A 23,069-nucleotide genomic window follows, 5' to 3' on the forward strand; every position below is an offset into this window, starting at 1 on the left:
CAAAGCTTCATACACATACATTCATACATATATTCACACTTACTTTAGGAGAAAAATGGTCAGTGAGCCTATGACACAAGCTAACACTGCTTTATGTGATTTATAAACCCTGTGTTTTTAATACCTGACTTCATCATAACAGCAGTCTGGATTCCTAGATTCGTTCTTCAGCTGTCTGTAGCTGAACCACTCAAGTGGGGGTGACATATGCAAAAGCTGTATCACAACATTTCCTTTCAGAATTCTAGCGTTTCTCACAATTGCAGCCGTCTGCATTCCAATTAGTCTGGTTATGGTGGTTCTTCTGCAAGATCACACAAGAACTGCTGAGAACGACCAGACAGGGCTGTCTTCACTATGGTCACGTAGGGTGGTTGTAAGCAGATATGCTCCGACACAGGGCTGCACAGACAGTATAATAATACCAACAGAAACTCAAAGAAAATAATTCCATTCACAATAACATCAAAATAAGAAAATACTTAGGAAGAAATTTAAGAAAAGGAGTTCAAGACCAGTACAGTAAAAACTACAAAGCAGTACTGAGAAAAAGTAAAGAAGATCTAAACAAATGGAAAGATATACTATGTTCACAGATTGGAAGACTCAATTTTGGTAAGATGGTAATTCTCCCCAAAGTGATCAAGAGATTGAATGCAATCCCTACCAAAACTTCAGCAGGCTTTTCTGTACAAATTGATCATCTGATTCTAAAATTCATATGGAAATGCAAAAAAAAGTTTGAGAAAGAAAAACAATGTGAGAGGACTGACATTACCTAATTTCAAAAACAAAAAACAAAAACTTACTATAAAGCTAAGAAATCAAGCCAGTGTAGTATCTGGCATAAGGATATACATATAGATCAGTGAAATACTGATATTTATGGCAATCGCTTTTAACAAAGGTGCCAAGGCAATTCAATGGAAAAAGTACAGTCTTTTCAACAAATGATGCTGAAACAACTAGATAATCATATGCCAAAAAAATTAACTAAAAATGAATCACAGGCCTAAATGTAATATTTCTAGAAGAAAACCTCTGTGACCTTGGGTTAGGCAAATATTTCTTAGATATCACAACAAAATGATGAACTATTGAAAAAATAATTAAACTTAATCAAAATTTAAAACTTTTACTCTTCAAAAGACACCATTAAGGAAGTGAAAGGACAAGTCATGGACTAAAAGAAAATATTTCTAAGTCAAATATCTAAAAAAGGACTTGTATGCAGAATATATGAAGAACTCTTACAACTCAAAAATGAAACAAAAATTCAATTAAAAATAAGCAAAAGAGGCCAGCCCTGTGGCGCAGTGGTTGAGTTCGGAGCGCTCTGCTTCGGCAACCCAGGTTCACGGGTTCAGATCCCGGGAACGGACCTCCACCACTGCCAGCCACGCTGTGGTAGCTACCCACATATAAAGTGGAGGAAGCATGGCACGGATGTTAGCTCAGGGCTAATCTTCCTCAGCAAAAGAATAAAATAAAATAAGCAAAAGATATGAATTCAGAATTTAACAAAAAAAATACACAAATGAATAATAAGCACATGAAAAGATGTTCAACATAGTCATAAGTAAAATGCAAATTAAAACCCCAATGAGATACCATTACACACCCACTAAAATGGCTATAATCCAAAGAACCAACAATACCAAGTGTTCATAAGAATATGGGAAAAGTAGGACCTGCACACATTGCTGAGTGGAATGCAGAATGGTACATTCACTTTGGTAAACAGTTTGGCAGTTTCTCAGAAAGTTAACCATATCCTCACAAGACCCAGCAATTTCACTCCTAGGTATCTCACCAAGAAAAATTAAAATATATGTCCACACAAAGACTTGTACATGAATGTTCACAGCAGCATTATTCTTAATAGTCACAAACTGGAAATAACCTAAAAGTCCATCAACTGGTGAATGGATAAAGTGGTATATCCATCCAATGGAATATTACTCAGCAATAGAAAAGAACAAACAATTGATGTATGCTAACATGAATGAACTTCCAAAGCATTACACCAGGCACAAAAGACTACACATTGTATAATTCTGTTTCTACAAAATATTCAGAAAAGGCAAAACTATAGAGACAGAAAGAAGATCAACGGTTGCCTAGGCTGGGCAGGAGAGTAAGGACTAACTATAAGCTGACATGTAATGGAAATGTTCTAAAAACTGGACAAAATCCAGCACTTACCCACAATAAACATTCTCAGCAAACTAAGAAAAGGGGGAACTTCCTCAACTCGATAAAAAACATCTACAAAAACCTACAGCTAAAATCACATTTACGTTTATAATAAGGGAGGCTACGCACGAGTGGGAGCAAGGAGTATATGGGAAATCACTGTACTTTCCACTCGATTTTTCTGTGAACCTAAAACTTCTCTAGGGCTGGTCCCGTGGCTTAGTGGTTAAGTGCGTGCGCTCTGCTGCTGGCGGCCAGGGTTCAGATCCCGGGCTCGCACCAACACACCGCTTCTCCGGCCATGCTGAGGCCGCGTCCCACACACAGCAACTAGAAGGATGTGCAACTATGACATACAACTATCTACTCGTGCTTTGGGGGAAAATAAATAAATAAATAAAAACTTCTCTAAAAAACAAAGTCTATTTTTTTAAAAATCATGCTGAATGGTGAAAGACTGATGGCTTTCCCTCAAGATCCGGAACGAGGTAATAATGTCCACTCTCATCACTCTTATTCCTCCATAGTGCTGGATGTTCCAGACAGCGCAATAAGGCAAGGGAAAGAAAGAAAAGGTACACAGAGCAAAAGGAAGAAACAGAACTGTCCCTGTTTGCAGATGACATGATTGTCTACATAAAAAAATCTCAAAGAATCTACAAAAAATTCCTAGAACTCATAAGTGAGTTCAGCCAGGTCACAAGATATAAGATCAACACACAAAAAGCAATTGCACTTCTAAATATTAACAACAAAAAAGTGAAAACCAAAATTAAAAATACAACACCATTTACAACTGCTCCAAAGAAAACAAAATACTTGGGTAAAATCTAACAAAACATATCTAGGATCCGTATGCTGAAAATTACCAACTGCTGATGAAAGAAATTAAAGACAACCTAAATAAATGAAAAGACATACTTTATTTATGGATTGAAAGACTCAACATAGGAAAGAAATCAATGCTCCCCAAATTGATCTGCAGATATAACACAATTCCCATACAAATCCCAGCAAAAATCCCAGTAGACATAGATGACCTTATTAAAAAATTTATACAGAAAAGTAAAGGATGTGCTCAGACAATTTTGAAAAGGAAGAATTAAACGGGAAGAATCTCTTTATTCAACGTCAAGGCTTACTGCACAGCCACAGTAATCAGGACAGTGAAGTGCTGGTGGAAGAAGGATCAATGCACTAGAGTGGAGAACCCAGAACAGACCTAGGCAAATGCACCCAACTGATTATTGACCACGATGCAACAGCAATCCAGTGGAGGAAAGACAGTCTTTTCAACCGATGGCGCTGGAGCAACTGGACAACCATAGGCAAAAAAAGAAAAAATCAACTTCAATCTAAGTTCACACTTTATACAAAAATTAACTCAAAATGGATCATGAACTTAAATATAAAATATAAAAACTGTTAGAAAAAACAAAAAACAGGAGAAAATCTTTGGGACCTAGGGCTAGGGGAAAAGTTCTTAGAGATAACACTGAAAGTATGATCCATGAAAGGAAATATCAACAAATTAGACTTCATCCCAATTTAAAACTTTTGCTCTGTGAAAAAGATGAAAAGACAAACTACAGGCTGGAAGAAAATATGTGTAAACCACATATCCAATAAAGGACTTTTATCTAGAATATATCTAGAACTCTTTAAATTCAACAGTAAAAAAAAAGAAAGAATCCAATTAGAAAATGGGCAAAAGACACAAACAGATATTTTACAGAAGAGGATATACAGACAGAAAACAAGAACATGCAAAGATGTTCAACACCATTAGCCATTAGGGAAATGCAAACTAAAACCACAACACATCTATCAAAATGGCTAAAATAAAAAATAGTAGTAACACCAAATGCTAGTTAGGATGTGGAAGAAGTAAATCACTCACATACTGCTGGTGGGAATGTAAAATGGTGCAGCCACTCTGGAAAATAACCTGGCAATTTCTCACAAAACTAAACATGCACTTACCACCTGACCCAGTTAACTGCACTCTTAGGCATTTATCCCAGAGAAATGAAAACATACATTCCCACAAAAACCTATACACGGATGTTCATAAGACCTTTCTTCATAACAGCAGAGAACTGAAAACAACCCAAATGTCCCTCAACAGGGGAACAGTTAAACAAACTGTGATAGTTCCACACAGTGGAATACTACACAGGAATACAAAGGAACAAACTATTGACAGGTGCAACGACTTGGATGGATCTGAGTGAAAAAGCCAATATCAAAAGGTTATATACTAAGCTCTACACCTCTTTTAGAATTTGTCTAGCAGGTTTTCGGGTCCTCACCAGAAGACCCCCCAACAGAACACAAAAAAGGTTATATATTGAATTATTCCATTTTTATGACATTCTTGAAATAACAAAATCACAGAGATTAGTGTGTGGCAATACGTTAGTGGTTGCCAGGAGGCAGGCAAAGGCAGAGAGACAGGGTGGGTATGGCTGTAATGGGGTAGCATAAGGAGACCTCTGCAGCAAGGGACAGTTCTGTATCTGGAGTGTGGTGGTGGTGGTGGTTACGTGAATCCACACACGTGACAAACTTGCACAGACCTATGCACACACACACAGATGAATATAGGTGAAACTGGTGAAACCTGAGTGTGCTCTGTGGATTGGACCAATGTCAATTCCCTGCCTCTTACCTGGTACTATAGTTACACAGGATGCTACCCCTGGGGGAAACAGGGTAAAGGGTATAGGGGACTTCCCTGGACTTTCTGCAACTTCCTCTGAATCTATAATTATTTAAAAAAAAATTTAACCAAAAAACCAACCGGATTGGGGCGATAGTTGTACAAGTGCATAAGTTCACTAAAAACTATCAAACTATACTCTTACAACACATGAATTTTGTGATATACAAAACATATCTCAATAAAGCCGCTTTTAAAAAAGAAACAATAATCAAACTTTGATATATTTACTTATTTAAAGTGAATACTCATACATAACAGAGTTATCAAGCATAAAACAAGATTTCTTCAAAATCTTTCTGTAGTTCATTTCTGATTTTAACTGAACTATACTATCAGTTAATTTCTCTTTAAAAAGTTTCTGAAATAATATACATTTTGCAAAAACTTCCCTTTTATTATCACAAAAGTAGTAACTCTTTCCTGACAAATTACAAATATAGATAACAAAAAAACTGGCAGTCCATATGTAAGTTAGTTTACTGATAATGAAAGTGGCATGCATTAAAAAAACAACACAGGGGCCGGCAGAGTGGCATAGTGATAAAATTTGCGTGCTCCACTTTGGTGGCCTGGGATTTGCCCGTTCGGATCTTGGGTGTGGACTACACACCACTCATCAAGCCATGCTGTGGCAGCATCCTACATACAAAATAGAGGAAGATGGGCACAGATGTTAGCTCAGGGCCAATCTTCCTCACCAAAAAAAAAACAAAGAAAGAAAGAAAACAACACAGAGAGAGGATGAAACCACAGGTAAGCAACTGAAATGCTTGCTCCTCAAAGAGAAGACAGGGGAACTCCGCACATTATCTGTGACATGGGAATGCCAGGGCAGGCACTACAAAAGCTCAGCCAGCAGATACGTTGTGGAAAGCCTCATGTAACCTTACAGTAACAGCATAGCCCTTCAAAAAGTAATTCAGATCCCTCCAACAGTTTCACCTACACCACAAAAGCTGGGCTCTTTCTTCTCTCGAGTTCAAAGGTTGCTATTGCCGGCCTCTCCTGGCCAGCCCCTTAGATCACATCAAGGCCCACTGGGCCTCCTCCATTGATCTGAGTCAATCATTGCTGAGGACACATCTCGACTGAGGTCATGAACCAAGCTTTCCTTGTTCCAGCAGCAATTCTCCAGGGGGTGTAGGGGCTGCTGCTCATCCAGCACACTTCTTTACGATTTTGAGTCCATACTTTGTTTTCTGATCTTTTCTTACATACTGGAGTCAGTAACTGCTGCCTTTTCCTCATGACTTTTACCCACACTGAGGTACTTACTAGCAAGACTCTAATTTAGGATCTAGTCCCTGGATTCTTTCCTGGTTCCTCAACTCTAAAATAAGCTTACAGAGTCCAGCCTCATGATCTGTACAGACCTGGAAAGAGACCACAGAAAAGGTTACCGAAAAGGCAGCTTCCAGTTCTCTACAGCGAGAAGAGACAGGGCTTTGTTACAGCAAACTTGCAGGGGCTCCCATCTGTGTTAAATTGGCAAGACTATTAAACAGGAAACTTAGCTGGAAATGGGAAACAGTTTAATCTAAAATATTCCCACATTTAAAAAAAATAAAATATTCTCACATTTTAACAAAAAAGTCCAAGTGTCAGGGCAATAACACACTGGTAATCTGACACTACTTTACCACGGCCATTTCATTGTCTACACTGGCACTTTACCAGAATGACTTACTTTTAAGCATTACATCTAAAATCCCAGCAAAACATGCATTTTTCCTATGCTTATCAATTAAATAAAACAAAAACAAGAAATCTAAGATTCTGCCCTATTTAAGCTTTAACCTTAACAAGCATGTCTAAGCAATTTAAGGAAGTATTGACCCAATGGACTGTATTGTTAACATTTATCAAATTCCTTCTTGCCTCTTGGTCAACTTCTTACAGACCAGGAAATGTTTAGACCCAGAAAAATTAACTACACTGCCATCTGAGTTTATAAAGATCTAAAGAGAATATGACAAAGCTAAAATTTCAACTTTCAGTATGTGACGCTCATCCTAACTCAAGTTTTGAGACTAAAACTCTTTCCCTAACCTTTTCTACTTGCTCAGTAGGAAAGTCTATACAATATCCACCAGTTTTGGAAAACCCCTATTGCAGCAACATTCGGAATTCCTTCACATGAGGAGGTAGTATGAAACACAGCTTAGCACACAGGCAGCAGGGCCTTGGACCAGAACCTACCATTCCTGTAAGTTAACTGTACCTGCTGCCCCAGCTGTGCTGGCAGAAGCGCGTGAGCTGCACGGGCAGCTGCTGACAACCTGCCAGCACACAGTCAACAACACACACAAGCTGCTACTGCTCGCACTCTTTCTGTTCTACTATTCAAAAATAAAAATGCCCCTAATGTTTCTGTTTAATATATCTACCTCATTGTGCGCACGATTGTTTTTTCAAGATCCTTATTATATTATGAATTTTAATATTTTGGAATGGCCTTTTAAACATAAAAATTAACAGTAAATGACTATTAAAAGGCACCAAGTAAATAATCTCCACATTAAATGGTTATAAAATCCAAATGTTCAACTATTTCCAACCCATTCAGAACACGCACGTTTAAAAATACAATCTCTTGAGGCTTGAGGGCTAGAAAGACCATGAGTTAACACCACTTGGTGGACACCGCCACGAGGCTGGCGTTACAGCAGCAGTCTATGAGCACCGTACCTTCTTCTCTCTCACGCTGTCGGCTTGCACCGTCTCCAGGCGGGCTTTGAAGTGCTCACAGTCCATTCTCAGTTGCTCTAATTCTTGCTGTTTCCTTTCCAGTTCTAGAAGAAAAGAGACGTAAAAACACTCAATATTTCAAATCACTAATGTCTCCTAAGCATCCATGTTGCCTAATCTTCTCTTAGGAAAACCTGTACTGATTTCTTAGATAGGATTCTTCACACAACCAGTCCCTGAATAACCAATATTCTAAAAGTCCTGCTTTTTGAGTTTTTATCAATTTTCAGACCATAGCAGAAAGCACGTTTTTTGTTGTTTTCTGTTTTCTGTTTTTAAGACCTCATTTTACTGCCAGACTTGTACTGAAGGCTTTAAGAAAGTATGTTATTTAAAGGACTGAAGGCAGGGCTGAGAAGCTCAACTGTCTCATGGCACAGACTTGTATCTGCTCCATAAAAAGCAGAAGGCAGCTCAGCGAGGAGACGGTGCCAGCCGGGGCTGATTCACGGAGCTAGCCTCACCAACTGGCAGACTGACTCAATAGGAACAGCTGCAGTAGTAGTCAATGGAGGAGGGATGGAGACAAGAAAAGGCCATAGGGAAAGGTGGGAACTACGGAATACTTCTTCTCCACCATATCTGTTTATATGATGATTCAAACGGCAAAAAAAAAATCTCAAAAGACCTCCTCGTTAATAAATCTGAAATCAAAAGTATTATCAACTTTAAATGAAAAATATGCTGCACAAATACCGACACTCAAAAAGCAAAGAAATACACAATTTAAAATTTTAAGTGCCTTGATTTCAAGGGCTAAGAAATTGTAAGCTAAAATATATCAACATTTGAGGGGGGACATGTGGCTTAGAGCTAATGGTGTAATTTCTCTGATTAAAGCAGCAGTGCTTAAGGACAATAATTCTCAAACTTTAGTGTACATCAGAACCCCCTGGAGGACTTGTTCAAACACAGGCTGCTGGGCCCCATCCTCGGGGATTCTGATTCAGTAGGCCTGAGGTGTGCCTGAGAATCTGCATTTCTAACAAGTTTCCAGGTGAAGCTGATACTGCGGGTCTGGGAACAGACTTTGAGAATGAGTGCTTCAGGGTAACAGCCTGGTCTCTCATTACTAACAAAACAAAATCAACACACAACCAGTGACAGCAGATGAGGGAACCCAGCCACAGGAATGTGAAAGAGAGGAAAAATGGGGGGTGGTGGAAGGCAGCCTGCGGTGAGAGAGCCTCAAGGAGCAGACGCCTGGAAAACGGAACATTACTCCACCCTAGAGGAGAAAAGGCTTACAGACACTTCCTCCAATGAAGTGAAGACAAAAGAGAAGGGGTGCAGCTTTATAACCCACGGGTCTGAGAAGGCGAGGGGAAGCCCAAACAAGAAACGGGGGGGCTGCCAAGAACAACAGGAGCATCCCAAAAAGCTCTGGAGGAATAGAGGGAGTCTCCAAATTTTTCTGGAGACCCTTTGCCCTAGAAGGAAGATTAGAACTTAAAGCTAAATATTCAGTTAGAGACTATGACACTGGCTAGCAAAGGTTCTCTTAAAATGTGTTTCTTAGAAACTAGGGTGAAGTAACAGGGGACTATTTCTTCTCCTTTAAGCCTAGGTTTTCTTTTCCACTCTTTTACAATGTATTATACCACAACATGACTTTCACTGAAATTATTTTGTCTCACTAATCCTGGCCATGTAAGGAATCAAAGAGTAATCAAATGCTATGCTTTGAAAACTACATACTTGCCTTTTGTAACAATGCTAAATGAAAACATATATATTATTTAATACATTATTTATAATTATGCATGAAATATGAACTGCATATAGTCACAGACAAAAAGAAACAAAACAAAAAAAGGAACTAAGATGAAATTATCAGTGATGTAAAATTTTTTCTTTGCAGTTAACTTTTAAACTTTTCTCCTATTATTAAACTGTATATTACTCAAACACAGCAAAGAAGATAGGAAATTACATCTTTACAAGCCTTATTATGTGTAAAAATATGTAGGCATTAACCTTGACCACCCAAAAGACTCTTCCATTATGGTAATTTCATCATCTCTCTCTTTATATAGCTGTATCTGACCTTACTCTAAGTTAACATCACAAAGGGAAGGGTTAAAAAGCCCCCCTCTACCACAGGCTACCCTGAAGAAGTCAAGGTCAGCATCAGGGCTGCCACACCCACCCACTCCAGGCTCCAGGAGGAGGCAGTGCCTTTCTGCTGGAGGAGGCCACCGCCTTGTGGCCAGCCGGGAACACTGCCGCCGCTGCCGTCTCACAACACTCCCACCTCGCATTTCAACCTGGCCCAGAGCATGCCTGCCACCTAAACCACCACGAGCGCAGGATTCTCATGTTTTGTTTCTGATACGTCCCAAATGCCCAGAACAGTACACGGCACGTGGTAAGCACCTCATATTGTCACATAAATGAATATCACTTCTTTATACATTCCTTCTGCCAATCCTCGAACAGAGAAAAACACAGCTACTCTGATTATATGTCTCCTTCTTCCAGAATGAGAATATATTACTTTTGTAATTTTTTTAAAAACCAGGGACAGAAAGAACATGGACAGTGAAGGACACATTATACATAGTCAAGACATTATCTTACCCAGCCTCAGAATTAGAACAGGGAAGGGGCTGCCACCCAGCCTGGACTGTATTTCAGCTGCTAATCGTGAGCATCACAACGAAGGAAAAATCTCCACTGCACTGTTAACTGAATGAAACGGTGGCCTAGAGGGACTATCAATATGTAGAAACAATCTAAATCACGGGCATTTCAATATCTAGATATCTCCTGAAATTTACAATCTTTTTTGATAGTTTTAATAACATGAGAATGACTATATCTCTTAATGCTCAACTCATTCACAGGAAGGGTACAGAGAACTATGTGCAGGCAGGATATAGACAGCTATAAATGAAAAGCTGGGTTTCTAAAATATTAACCAAAGAAATTTAAATTATATAAAAGGGATCAATTTCTCCAACCTTTACCATCTGGCATGTTTATAATATAATAAATTATCAGTTCTTTCAAATTAATATGAAAATTTTTTTATCAAAATATCTAAAGAAAGAGTCTTAAATCCAAAATAAAGGCTTTTTAATAGCCATAATCTTTTACTTTATCACTCTGTAATAGGTTTATTTATTTTTATTTATTTTTTCTTTGTGAGGAAGACCACCCCTGAGCTAACATCCAATGCCAATCCTCCTCTTTTTTTGCTGAGGAAGACTGGCCCTGGGCTAACATCCGTGCCCATCTTCCTCTACTTTATATGGGACGCCACCACAGCGTGGCTTAACAAGCGGTGCGTTGGTGCGTGCCTGAGATCTGAACCGGCAAACTCCGCGCTGCCGCAGCGGAGTGCGTGCACTTAACCGCTTGTGTCACCAGGCTGGCCCCTCTAATAGGTTTAGAAAAGAATTTAGAATTAGCTATTGATGGATTCCATCTTTACTTTGAGCTGAGATTTAGAGGGTGTATTAGTTTCTCAGATCTGCCATCAAGTACCACAAGCTGGGTGGCTTAGAACAACAGAAATGTATTCTCTCACAGTTCTGGAGGCTACAAGTCCGATGTCAAGGTGTTGGCAGGGCCGTGCTCCCTCTGCAACCTGGGAAGGAAGGATCCTTCCCTGCCTCTTCTACCTTGCGGTAGCCCCAGACACTCTCTGGTTTGCGGCAGCATAATTCCAACCTGCCTCTGCCTTCACTTGGCCTTCTCTCTGTGTCTCTTCACATTATCTTCCCTCTGTGTCTGTCTGCGTCCAAATCTCCCCCTTTTACAAGGACATCAGTCACACTGGATTAGGGCCCACACTGAAGACCTCATTTTAACTTAATCAGCCTGTCAAAAATCATAAGTTGAAAAAGTGAAAAAATAAGAATACTCTAGGATTCATAAAACAAAACAAACAAAAAAAAACCTCAGTTAAAGAGCTTAAAGGCATTTGAAATCCTAGTGCCCAATCTAAGCAAGCCAAACAACACTTTAATTAGCTGTCAAATTTTTAAAACAAACCAAAGGGGTGGAGGAGGAGAGTTGGAAGCAGAACACGGAAATAGCATTTTTTTTTCCTGCACTGCCAAAAATCTGCTTCCAAAACCACTTTTTCTAACATAAAGGCCATTGGAGTAATCTTTGATAAGATGAAGAAAATGTGTTACTAACAGGAATGTGTCCTCTACTGGCACTGCCAATGTACTTGGCACTACCTTGTATCACTAACTTTTGTCATCTGCATATTGGAGCTCCTCAGTCTTCCTATAAATCATCAAGGAAAGGACTGGAACCGATCCTTTTTATGGAACCCCCACACTACCTAGCACTGTTTGACAAATATCAGACATATAATAAATACCTAACTGATTGATTTATTGACTAACTTCACTGAAAGACCTGAAGGTAAATACTATCACAAAAAACCATCTCTCAGCAAGAGATCAATCTTGCTGAACTCAAATGAATTCTGTTAAAGTATTTCCCAAACCAAAGAGTCAGGGCATTTTGCTTCTCATTTATTGGCATACAAATACAATGTCAACGACCGGGTGGTCAGGAGCGATACACTCAAACAACATACATCTCCACCCACTGCCGGCCCCTCCTCTGTCCACAGCCCTGGAAGTCTATTCACTTCTTGCCCAGTCCCTCGTACTCTGGACAGTCTCCACATGCCCTTCAGATCCACTCTCCACCCTGCTCTGTGCCCCCAAGAGGTTGAAGTCAACATCTACGGCAGCCAGCCTCCTGTGCTTATGGCTTCCTGTTGGAGACAGACAGCGGCAGCCTCCACAGGAAGCAAGGACACGCGGAGACAAGCTCGGACATCTACTTCCCCGCTGCATCATCCCCATCGGGCTTCAAGTCAGAAGTACCTCCAGTTGAGGCCACGGTCCTGTCGAGCACCCACCTTCTTGCATGTCCAGGAGCCCTCGGGGAGCCCATGGCGCCCCACTCTGCTAGTGCCCAGGGCTCCGCTATCCTCATGCGTTCCCTGATCCCTGCCCACACCTGTGCCATCATCCCTTCAGCATACTCTTTGTCTGCCCCTTTTGTTTCCTGCCAGGACATGGACATGATACACTCTGATCTTATCTCATTTGGGCCACAATAAACTTTTGGTCAAATTAAATAATCTCTTCTTAGTGCTTACTCTTTTGTCCCACTCTTCATGATTATCTCTCTAGTTCATATCTGTGTGAGCCAGAAATAATCATTCTCTGAGCTGAAACAGAGGTCCCCCTCTCTTCTATCAAACTCTTGGGAAATTAATCTCAAAACACCCCCCACAAATACTTTAGAAATTATGTAGTGCAGTGGTTTTCAAACTCCACTGCTAAGAACCCAAGAGTGCCTCAGGGATGCTTATGGTTCTGTAAACATTTAATTAGCATTTCCATTTTACAATGTTTTTTAAACTTTTTATTTGGAAATAATTTCAAATTTACAAAACACTCAATGAATAAAAAGAATACAAAGAATACCCTTTACCCAGACTTACCTACTGTTAACATTTCACCACATTTGCTCATCGTATGTACCATACACAAACACACACACAATATTCTGAGCCAGTTGAGGGTAAGTTACATATATCATGGCCCTTTACTCCTAAATACTTCAGTGAATATTTCACAAGAATAGGGATAATGTCTTAGACACCCACTACATACAATTGTCAATTTCAGAAAAATTAATATTAATACCTTTAATCTACCACTAACATTCCAATTTTGTCAAATGACCCAAAATTGCCCTTTATAGCATTTTCCTCCTTCAAGGTACAGCATCCAGTCTGGGGCCAGGTATTGCACTCAGTTGTCATGTATCTTTAGCCTCCTTTAATTTGGAACATCTCCATAGCCTGTCTTTTCTGTATAATATTACAATATATTTTTAACAATTTAAAAATCACAACTGTCAAATAATAATGTACAATTGAAATTCCACAATATTATAAACTATTATGACGTCAATAAAATAATTTTTTAAAAAAATCACAACAACATATATGGCAGGACTTTCATTTCCAACTATGATGGTGATGTAGCAGATCAACCTTCCCACCAAGAATAACTAGAAAAGCAGAATTTAAACTAACAACAAAAATTCATTTAAAGGTATCTGAGCTATGGAGTCCCACCCCGCCTTGAGGGCCAAGGCCTAGAGAAGGGGGTGCACTGATGTGCGTGCCCAGCTCTCTACCCACTCTTCCCTGAGGCATCTGCATATTCGAAGGCAGCATAGCAAAGAGGGAGCAAAGCTAGGCAGAGTGCTCCACAGTCTCATCGAGCCGGGGAAATAAAGATCAAGCACAGAGCTATCAGATAGCCAAGACTTAGGGTGGGTGATGATCCGGGTGAAGATGGAAGCACAGAAAAATAAGCTGACGTCAGAGCCATGTCTCCCCTCCAGGCACTCAGCAACGTGCAAGCAGCACCACGAGGCTGCAGAAGCAAGCACACAGTGAGTGGAGAGAGGCCAGGATGCCAAGCAGAGCTATCATCAATCTCACAGCGTTGGAGAGATCAAAACTGAAGGTCAGAGCCCACCAAGACGGAAGGACTCTGGGAAACAAACCAAGCTCTCAGTTGGACTCCCTTGAAGGGCCAAAACTCTAACAGAAAGAATGAACCACAAATAAGCCAGCTGGCACCAAGACTGAAACCGGCTGTGAATCAGTTCGATCCCTGACTGGATGAAGGTGATCTACTCTAACTCTATTCTGACTGGCAGAAGCCAGCATAAAACAAACAAAAAAAAAACTGGAGAAAAATATCATCATCCAGAGCCTCTGCAAGTTTTCATTTAAAAAATCCACTAATCAATAAAAAATTACCAGGACTACCAAGAGGAAAAATAGACAATACAAGCAGACCAACAGATGACCCAGATATTGGATTTACCAGACTCAGACTTTAAAATAACTGTGGTTAATACGTTCCAGAAAATAGGCAACAAGAGAATTTCATCAGGGAGATAGAATAAACAACAATCAAGTGGAAAATCAATACAAAAACTAATAAATACTAATACTAAACAATAAATAATTTAAAAATAAATAATAAAACTAATAAAGAATTCAGAATCAGAGCCAACACATACAGCCACTTATGACAAAAACACTGTAGTACGGAAGGGGAAGATTGTCTTCTCAATACATGGTGCTGGATCAGTTGGCCACATAGGGCTAGGGGCTATTTTTAAAATAGACATGGACAACATGGATTATACAACACCTTCACCATCACAGAAAGTTCTGCTGGACTATGTTGACAGAGGCAAGGTGACGTTGTACAGTTTTTTTTGGGTTTTTTTTTTGTGAGGAAGATCAGCCCTGAGCTAACATCCATGCCAATCCTCCTCTTTTTGCTGAGGAAGACTGGCCCTGGGCTAACATCTGTGCCCATCATCCTCCACTTTATATGGGACGCCGCCACAGCATGGCCTGACAAGCAGTGCATCGGTGCGTGCTCAGGATCCGAACCCGGGCCACCAGCAGCGGAGCGCACACACTTAACTGGTATGCCACGGGGCCAGCCCCTGTACAGCTTTTAAATTACACAAAATAACTTTTTTTTCACTGCTAAAGAAAATTGGTCAAATCTCTCTCCAGTATGTCATGGCTGCACTAGTTTGTATGCACTATCATGGCTGCACTGCTGATAACCAATGAACAAACAAGGCTGGTTCACAGTATTAACATTTTAATATATTTAAGCAAATAAGTTTTAAAAGCTTAAAACTAACGTTTCAGATTTTAAAATGTCAGAAATGAGAATGCAATTTATGTTTGGTGTTAAAGTGTAAAATTAAACAGTTTCAACTCCTCTGAGACTTTGAGTGAATATCTGATGGACTGCCACTGAGGTGTAAAGTTGTTTTTAAATTATATCATTTAACATCTCAAATGCAACATAATGCATTTGAAAAGTGTTTTCTATAAGACAATGAAGATTTAAACAGGCTGAGTGGCTTTTTCATCATCTCTCTCCAAAATGAACACTTGTCAATTAAGACAGGCAAAGAATTATTAGACCTTGTGATTTAATTGTGAAACAAAAAGATCTGACCACTCTGATTTCAAGCTTCAAGATCAGTTTAATTGAAAAGCATCCTGATGTCACAAAGTGAGCTGCTTAAAACTACCATTTGCAACACCTTATCTCTGTGATTTGTGTCTTTTTCTGGCTACGTAACAACCAACACTAAAAACAGAAATTGGACACTGAGCATGGTACTGCAACTGTCTTCCAAAATCTCTAATATTAAATTTTTGTTTTCATCAAAACACCTTCATTGTACCCAATGATAAGTAAATGCTCTAAAACTGAATTTTTAAAATAAATATGCTAAATATGCAGGGCCGGCCCCGTGGCTTAGCAGTTAAGTGCACGCGCTCTGCTACTGGTGGCCTGGGTTCGGATCCCAGGTGCGCACCGACGCACCGCTTCTCCGGCCATGCTGAGGCCGCATCCCATATACAGCAACTAGAAGGATGTGCAACTATGACATACAACTATCTACTGGGGCTTTGGGGAAAAAAAAAAAGGAGGAGGATTGGCAATAGATGTTAGCTCAGAGCCGGTCTTCCTCAGCAAAAAAAAAAAAAAAAAAGACAAGGATTAGCACGGACGTTAGCTCAGGGCTGATCTTCCTCACAAAAAAATAAATAAATAAATAAAATAAAATAAATATGCAGAAAATACAACTTTCATCTATTTTACATATTGAACAACCATATACTATATAAAATTTTATTTAAAATAAACCAGGACTTTCCCTGTTTAAAACAAACTTTTGACACGCACTGATGTAGTAATAACTCTCTCTCTGTTGGATGAACATGCACAAGAAGGGATGAGAGAAAGGGGGTGAGCTAACTTACACTGAGTACTTCCGCGTCTCTGCTTTGCCATGGTCATCTTACGTAAGCCTGAGAACACTGTGGGCACCCCTATTTTACACAGATAAGAAAGGACAGAACTGGCCAGTTCACACCCAGGCCAGTCTTATTCCAAACCTCCCTATGCCTTTTCCAAATCCACAGAGCGACAGTGTTCGAGTCAGAATGGAAGCTGCCGGGTCAAGAAGGGCTTGCTTTTTCACTACACCAAGTGGTCAGTGGCCCCTCCACCCCAGGAGGTCCCCCTTTGCTGAGGGCGCCCCTGAGCTGCGCACTGTGCCAAGCACTTTCCAAAGAGGATCTCATTTTAAATCTCGCCACCTCTTGTGAGGGAAGCATTACTGTTCCCATGTCACAGAGAGGGACACACCTGAGATGTTCATTAGAAGCAGTACACAGATGACTCCCACATCTCCGTATTTCCACTGCTGAGCTCTGCCATCACCTCCTGACCAAGACTAATCATTTCTTCACAACTCCCTTCCACTCCATCCACGTAGCCACGGGCCCATACTCTAACAGAGTCCAAGACTTTCCTCTGTTGTTAATTCTCCTTCATCTTCCACCCAATTCCTGGAACCTGTCCTACACTCAGATACAAAAATCATTCCCCTGAAAATGTAATTTTAATCACTATTTTGATGTCATTTCCATGTGGTAACTTCCAACTGCCTCTCATCTCAAATTAAAACCTACAATCCATGATTCTTTTGTCTTCTGTAAACTCACATTTATTGATCTCAAAATTCCAATCTTTGCTCCACGTATCAATCAGAAAAACTAGCTTATTAACCTGAAATCAACCCTACTCACTCCCATTTGCGACTTTCATACATGCCATCGCCCTAGCCTAAAACATCTTCCCCTTTTCCTTCTAATAATTCATGCCTTTCTCCTCAATGCTCGTCTATTCCCTAAAGATTCTCAGGCAAGACCCTCGCCGGTATTATTTCAAACTCCACCAGTTACCTGATCAGTTTCCCAAAGGGAATTACTATGGCAGAGTCAGAAGTAATTCCCATTCACTCCTTGATACTTATCACATCAACCTAAGTCCTCTGGCTGGCTTTTATAGCCCGAGCCCAGCCACGCCATCCAAATATCCATACTTACACTCCAAAAGAAACTTCCCCTCAAGTGAGGTGTACAGCTTCCCTCCACCTGCCTGCCTTGCCACCTCCTGTCTGCCTGCATTCATTCCTACCTTCATGCTGCCCTTTGTCATTGCTTAAGGTAGGAGCAAATGCAGCTCTGATACTGTCCAAAGCCAAGAACCTTCCTGGACCACAAGGCCAGGGGAAGAGCAGGCGAATCGACGTGTCAAACAGCTGTAGCTGCTACCGTGTGATCCTCGGATTGCCTCTAGAGGATCCGTTCTCAGAGCCATGGCTCACGTGATCCGTCTGGGAAGACAGCCCCTGGGAAGGCCCAGTGAGGGCCATCAGACCCAGCCTTTAAAAACAGAAAAAGGGAATTTTTGTTTTTCATGTCACCCAAGTGGTAAGAATTCAAAAGCCAAAATTAAGTGAAAGATGTCTTAGGAGGCCATCTTTTAGGCCAGGCCTCAGGGAAGCAGAAGTCTTCCGGGACCAGCTCAAGTTCACAGTGAAGCCTCCTGTAACCACCCCAGTCCACTCTGATCCCTCCTTTCTCTTAATACTCAGCTTCCTGTAGCACACGTTGCTTCATGAGATACTGCTGCAATTTAGAAATAAGAGCATGCAGAGACAGGAGGGTGTGTGGTCCCTCAGGACCAAATATTCAGCCAGGCACAGAGAACATCAACAGGGGCCCTGCCCTCCCACCAACTTATACCGTAAGATGGGAGTAAAACCATTTTGTCTGAAGAAAAAGCACAGGATGCTATGACAACACCTAACAGGAAGACAGATCTTGTCCAGGCAGTCATATAAGAAAGTGAGGCTAAGTCCAATAACATAAAGCCTTTCAAGCCACGGTACAGTTTTGTTTAGGTTTTTGGGTGACAGTGGGGTTTAGTTTGTTGTTTCCCAGTCTTCATCCTAAGAGCAAGGAGAAGCAAGCCATTGAAGACTTAAGCAGGGGAATGACATAAAGACTGAATTGTTCAAAATTACTCAGTCTACAGGGTACAGAATGTACTGGAGAGTGGCAATGAGTGGATGCTGCCAGGAGGCAGAGATTCAAGCAAAATGACAGGGGCCGGGACTCAGGTGGTGCAGTGGCAAAGGAGGCAGGCTGATGAGTTAAGGCTGGATCCACGAGGGGAAATGTACTGGATTTACCGGCAGACAGATGGGGGGTGAGGGGCGGCAGGAAGTGAACAGTGAGGAGAGAGGTGGGCAACAAGGAGGATCCTAGGTCTCAAGTCTGGATGGTGGTGTCTGGGGGAGACTGAGGCAGCCGAGTTTGGGCTGAGGTGGAGGGATGGATATCATCAATCAGTCATGAAAAAGTACAGATTCGCTTGCTCTGAGAAAGTGAAAAGCTATTCTGCAATTTGTTAGGCTGAGATAACAGACACATATAAAGCCAAGTTAACAGGAAACAGTATTTCTCCCAAGGACACACTGCAACTGTAAAGTGTCATAATGACCCCTTCCTTTCAGGGAATGCTGATTTCTTATTCAGAGAAAGCTTATTCTGTAAATTCCCACACTATCAGACATTTTGCTGTTTGGAATTATACCAGGAATTATACCCCACTCTGCCTGCAGGATTGAAGTCACTGTGACAAAGAGCAGCAGCCTCAATTCCCTGCTAGCTGCAGAGCTCCCTATCAGGGATTTCTAGACGTGATGTTCCACATCTATCTAAATTTTGTAGTTTTCAAGGAAACAGGACCTGGGTCCACTGCAGTGAGATGGTGACTCCTGCACACAAAGGCCAACTTTGCTTGGAGCCCATCAAAACATGGCTTCGTCTGCACTTTACTTCAACTGCACCCTGCACCAAATCCTACAGCAACTCCGTCCTGTCCTTTGTTGGCAAGATGCCCACAGTCGTTCTCATGTGTGATCTCCTCATTGCAACGAGCCAGTAAACTTGACCTCGTCCTTCCTGATGGCTGTAGGTTGATTAGGCTAGGACAAACATTTAGATTTTGAAAAGACTGTGAAACAGCGAGAAGAAATGCCAACTACGAGTTAGATACAGGGCCCCAAGCCTGGAGGAGAGGTCTGGGCTAGAGATAAATCTAGGAGCCGCTGGCATCAAGATGGTAACTGAAGCTATGTGTGTGCACAGACTGCCCACAGAGAGGCCGTGGAGTGAGGAGAGGAGGCCTGGGCATGAGCCTCAATCAACACCGCTGGCTGAAAGGCTGCTGCAGAGAAGGAAGAATCAGCAAAGCTGACTGAGAAGTGGCCAGAGACCAGTGGGAAAAGAGGGGACTCCACGGCCTGAGGAAGGCCAGGGACGGCGAGGCAAGATCTCCTACGGTCTAACGTTGATCAAGTCACCATAGATTCATTTGTGGCCCTCTTTTGGAAGCTTCATAAGTTGATTTTGGCAGACGATTGAGCTCCAAAGACTGACTTGTGCTAACCAACTTATGAGACCCTGATGAATTTTTCAGAATGCCAGTTTATTAATTTGCAGTGAGAAATATAAGCACCTTGCAGGCTGACTCTGCTACTGGTCAGCACTTTCCCTCCCTGAAGATAAACGAATGCGGATGACCAATTGCTCTCAGAAGGTTGCTGGATGAGCACGGGATCCAAACTAGGGAGGTTAAGACAATGACCTGGAACTATGGTAACCAGTGACATGGAGCATACCCAGCAAGGTTCCAGTCTCCAAATATGACATGGAGCATATCGAACATCGAGTCTCCAGATGTTGAGACTTCATGGGAAGGACTACTTACAGAGGGGAGAGCAGGGACAAGAGACCCAACAAGGTATGGTGAGGCACCCAGGCACTGGCAACAGCCCTCCAGCTGAAGTTACAAAGGGAGAACACAGCATTACTAGAGCCCAGTGAGAGCTGGGACTGTGGAGGAGGCCCCTTGGTGGGAGACACCGCTGTGGAGGGAGCAGGAGGAAACATCCCAACCTCTCTCTCCGCCCACTGAGGCCTTCCATTGGTGAGTACTGGCAGCCAGCAAGGAAGCCAGAGGCACGGTCTGCAGGAATCCACCTCCCAGAGCACACCAGAGGACAGAGCATCTGAGGATTCCAAAGAGAGAATGAACAGGGCAGGGAGCTATGATAACCACAAGCACTCTCCCTTCTAACTGTGTATGGCTGCCCCCTTGACCAGACACATCTACACAAAGCAGAAATCTTACTGCTGATTCCAGACACCTTTTTGTCTGGACTAGTGCTAGAGACCCGACCTGAGCCCCCCAGATGCACCTGTTCTAGAGGTCCCGCGGTAGTTAATGGCGAATAGTTAAATGCAGTGTGGTGAATCAGCCTTAACCACCAAAGGCTGATTTAACTGGCAAGTGCTCCATCAATCCCTGAACATCTCCCAGAACTTCAACAGGCTCCCAGACTGACATCTGACATAACGGCTCAGCTCAAATCTCAAAATCTTAATGGACAAGAACCAGCAAGCCTGAACTTGAATCAGTGCTAGAAGCTGACCCGTCCATCAACCTAGAGACAAGGAAACACATCTAACTACCTCTACAGACACATTCAACTCCACGCAAGTTTCCCCATGCCCAGATCCTTAACTTATACGTTTTTGGAGTAGAGCTTTTCAATTATAAAAGTACCGTTACATGTTGCTTAACGACAGGAGTACGTTCTGAGAAAAACACCTTCAGGCGATTTCGTCATTGTGTGACCGTTAGAGAGTGCACTTACACAAACCTAGACGGTATAGCCTACCACACACCTAGGCTCCATGGTACTAATCTTATGGGACCACTGTCGTCCATGTGGTTCGTCATTGACCAAAAGGCCGTTATTCAGTGCATGACTGAATAAAATTCTTCTGCCAAGGAAAAAAGGTGGAGAGAAAGAGAAACTGGTAACAGATATTCCTAAAAGCTGGCAACTCTTCCTCCAACACAAACTTACACCTGTCCAAAAAAGTTATCCATTTGAGGGTCCCTCCCTTTCTTATGCCTTATCTGACTCTCCCAAAAATAATTACAAGGATTATAACAGTACTTAGAATTTACTTACAATTACTTTATAGCAATTTACATAAGGTAAATCTGCTGAAACAGATGTCTGTCACCATCAATGACTGCTAAAAATGAAATAAAACTCACTTTTTTCCATAATCTTTAATTTCTGGAAGCTTTCCAGTACCTCCCCATTCAGTATCCTGGGTAAGAAGTCCTGGATTTGCATCACCTCAGTGGTCAGCCGTTCCAGATCCTTCTTTCTGACTTTAACGAATTCTTCCTTAGTTCCCACGTGCTAAAAAAGCAAGCAGATTTTAAGATTACATTTCCTTCAGATCACTAGAACCCGCAGCCCAGGCCAGCTTGCTTCCTTTTCTTCAGGGCCTCTTGAGTTCATAATTGTTTCAAAAGCACGTCTTCACCTAAAGTGCCCTCTGCTATACACGTCATATCTTGAGAGCCGAGCCCCAGCCTTCAAGATGGGAACCAGTTCCCTTTTCTCACAGGCACATGAGAGAAGCTCTAATCCTGAAAACCAAAGAGAATGCCAGCATCTTCCTGAACGTTCCAGCGCCAGGCTAATCAGGAGGGAAGGACGTTTCCTGGGTTCCCACTGGGCGCCCAGCCCTTTGCTGGTCATCTCATTTCGTGGTGTTCACCTCAGCCCTCCGAGGTTGTCCAGGTTGGAAACCAAGGCCTGGGGAGGATGGGTGGCCTTCTCAAAGAAACGCCATTAGCAGGGGGCCGAAGCAGGATGGGAACACGGATCTGCCTCTGGGGTCCGAGCTCCTCCTAAGTCACTGCAGTGACGCCACTACGAGCACTCAGGGGACACTGGTCACCCGTGAAGCCGCATTCTCCCGGAGCACACCCGAGCCCCAGCACAGCGAGGGGCCCTACGGGGCGCGCTGGCTCCGGCGCCGTCGCCTCCCGCTCGGTGCCCACCGGCCCGCCGCGCCGCCCCCACCCCCGTCCAGGCCACGCTGTCCACCCACGAGGCCCAGGCCCTTCCCGAGCGTCCACTGAGGCGCGGGGTAGACAACCGCAGCAGCTGCGGCGCCGGGCCCCCTGACTGACCCGGCAGGCCTCCACAGTCTCCCCGGCCTCGCCCATGGCCGCCACGGCCTCGGCTCCCTGCGCCTGCGCGGCAACGCGCCCTCTGACCTCACACGCAAGAAAGCGCGGGAATGCGTCCACGCCGAGGGGTCGAGTACAGAGAGCCACGAGGCTCAAACTTCATAGAGTTTGCGCAGCGCTCTCAGTCTCGGGGACTGGGGGTGGGCTCGGCGAGATCCCGCATCGCTCTTCTGGCTCAGCCGGGGCTTTAAACTTGTTAACTGCAAAGCAGGACAGTGAGACCCAGGATTAAGTGTCAAATGAGATAAATCGAATTGGCCTTTCTTGTGTGTCTAGGGATGCTAGACTAAGGGGCGATGCGGTCAAGGGAA

At 42.4% G+C, this 23,069-nt stretch overlaps 1 protein-coding gene and 1 non-coding gene across 7 annotated transcripts in view; one reads left to right on the forward strand and one right to left on the reverse strand.

The window, feature by feature from the left end:
• The window catches only part of HSF2BP (heat shock transcription factor 2 binding protein), a 110,743-nt gene that overhangs the window by 86,658 nt on the left and 1,016 nt on the right, over positions 1–23,069 (reverse strand). For 4 of the 6 annotated variants that reach the window (XM_058523193.1, XM_058523195.1, XM_058523192.1 and 1 more), the window contains 3 exons: positions 22,699–22,958; positions 21,766–21,916; positions 7,610–7,713 (listed from right to left, as the gene is read on the reverse strand). In XM_058523193.1, the coding sequence (XP_058379176.1) occupies positions 7,610–7,713; positions 21,766–21,916; positions 22,699–22,734 (291 nt within the window). In that variant the 5' untranslated portion in view covers positions 22,735–22,958. The remainder of the gene's footprint in view (positions 1–7,609; positions 7,714–21,765; positions 21,917–22,698; positions 22,959–23,069) is intronic. The other 2 variants (XM_058523198.1, XM_058523196.1) reach the window with 2 other exon arrangements.
• Positions 4,459–4,520, forward strand: LOC131393050 (U7 small nuclear RNA). The gene has a single exon (XR_009215839.1). It is a non-coding gene; the product is annotated as a U7 small nuclear RNA (small nuclear RNA).

This window comes from Diceros bicornis, chromosome 27, assembly GCF_020826845.1.
Source record: "Diceros bicornis minor isolate mBicDic1 chromosome 27, mDicBic1.mat.cur, whole genome shotgun sequence".
Classification (NCBI taxonomy): Eukaryota; Metazoa; Chordata; class Mammalia; order Perissodactyla; family Rhinocerotidae; genus Diceros; species Diceros bicornis.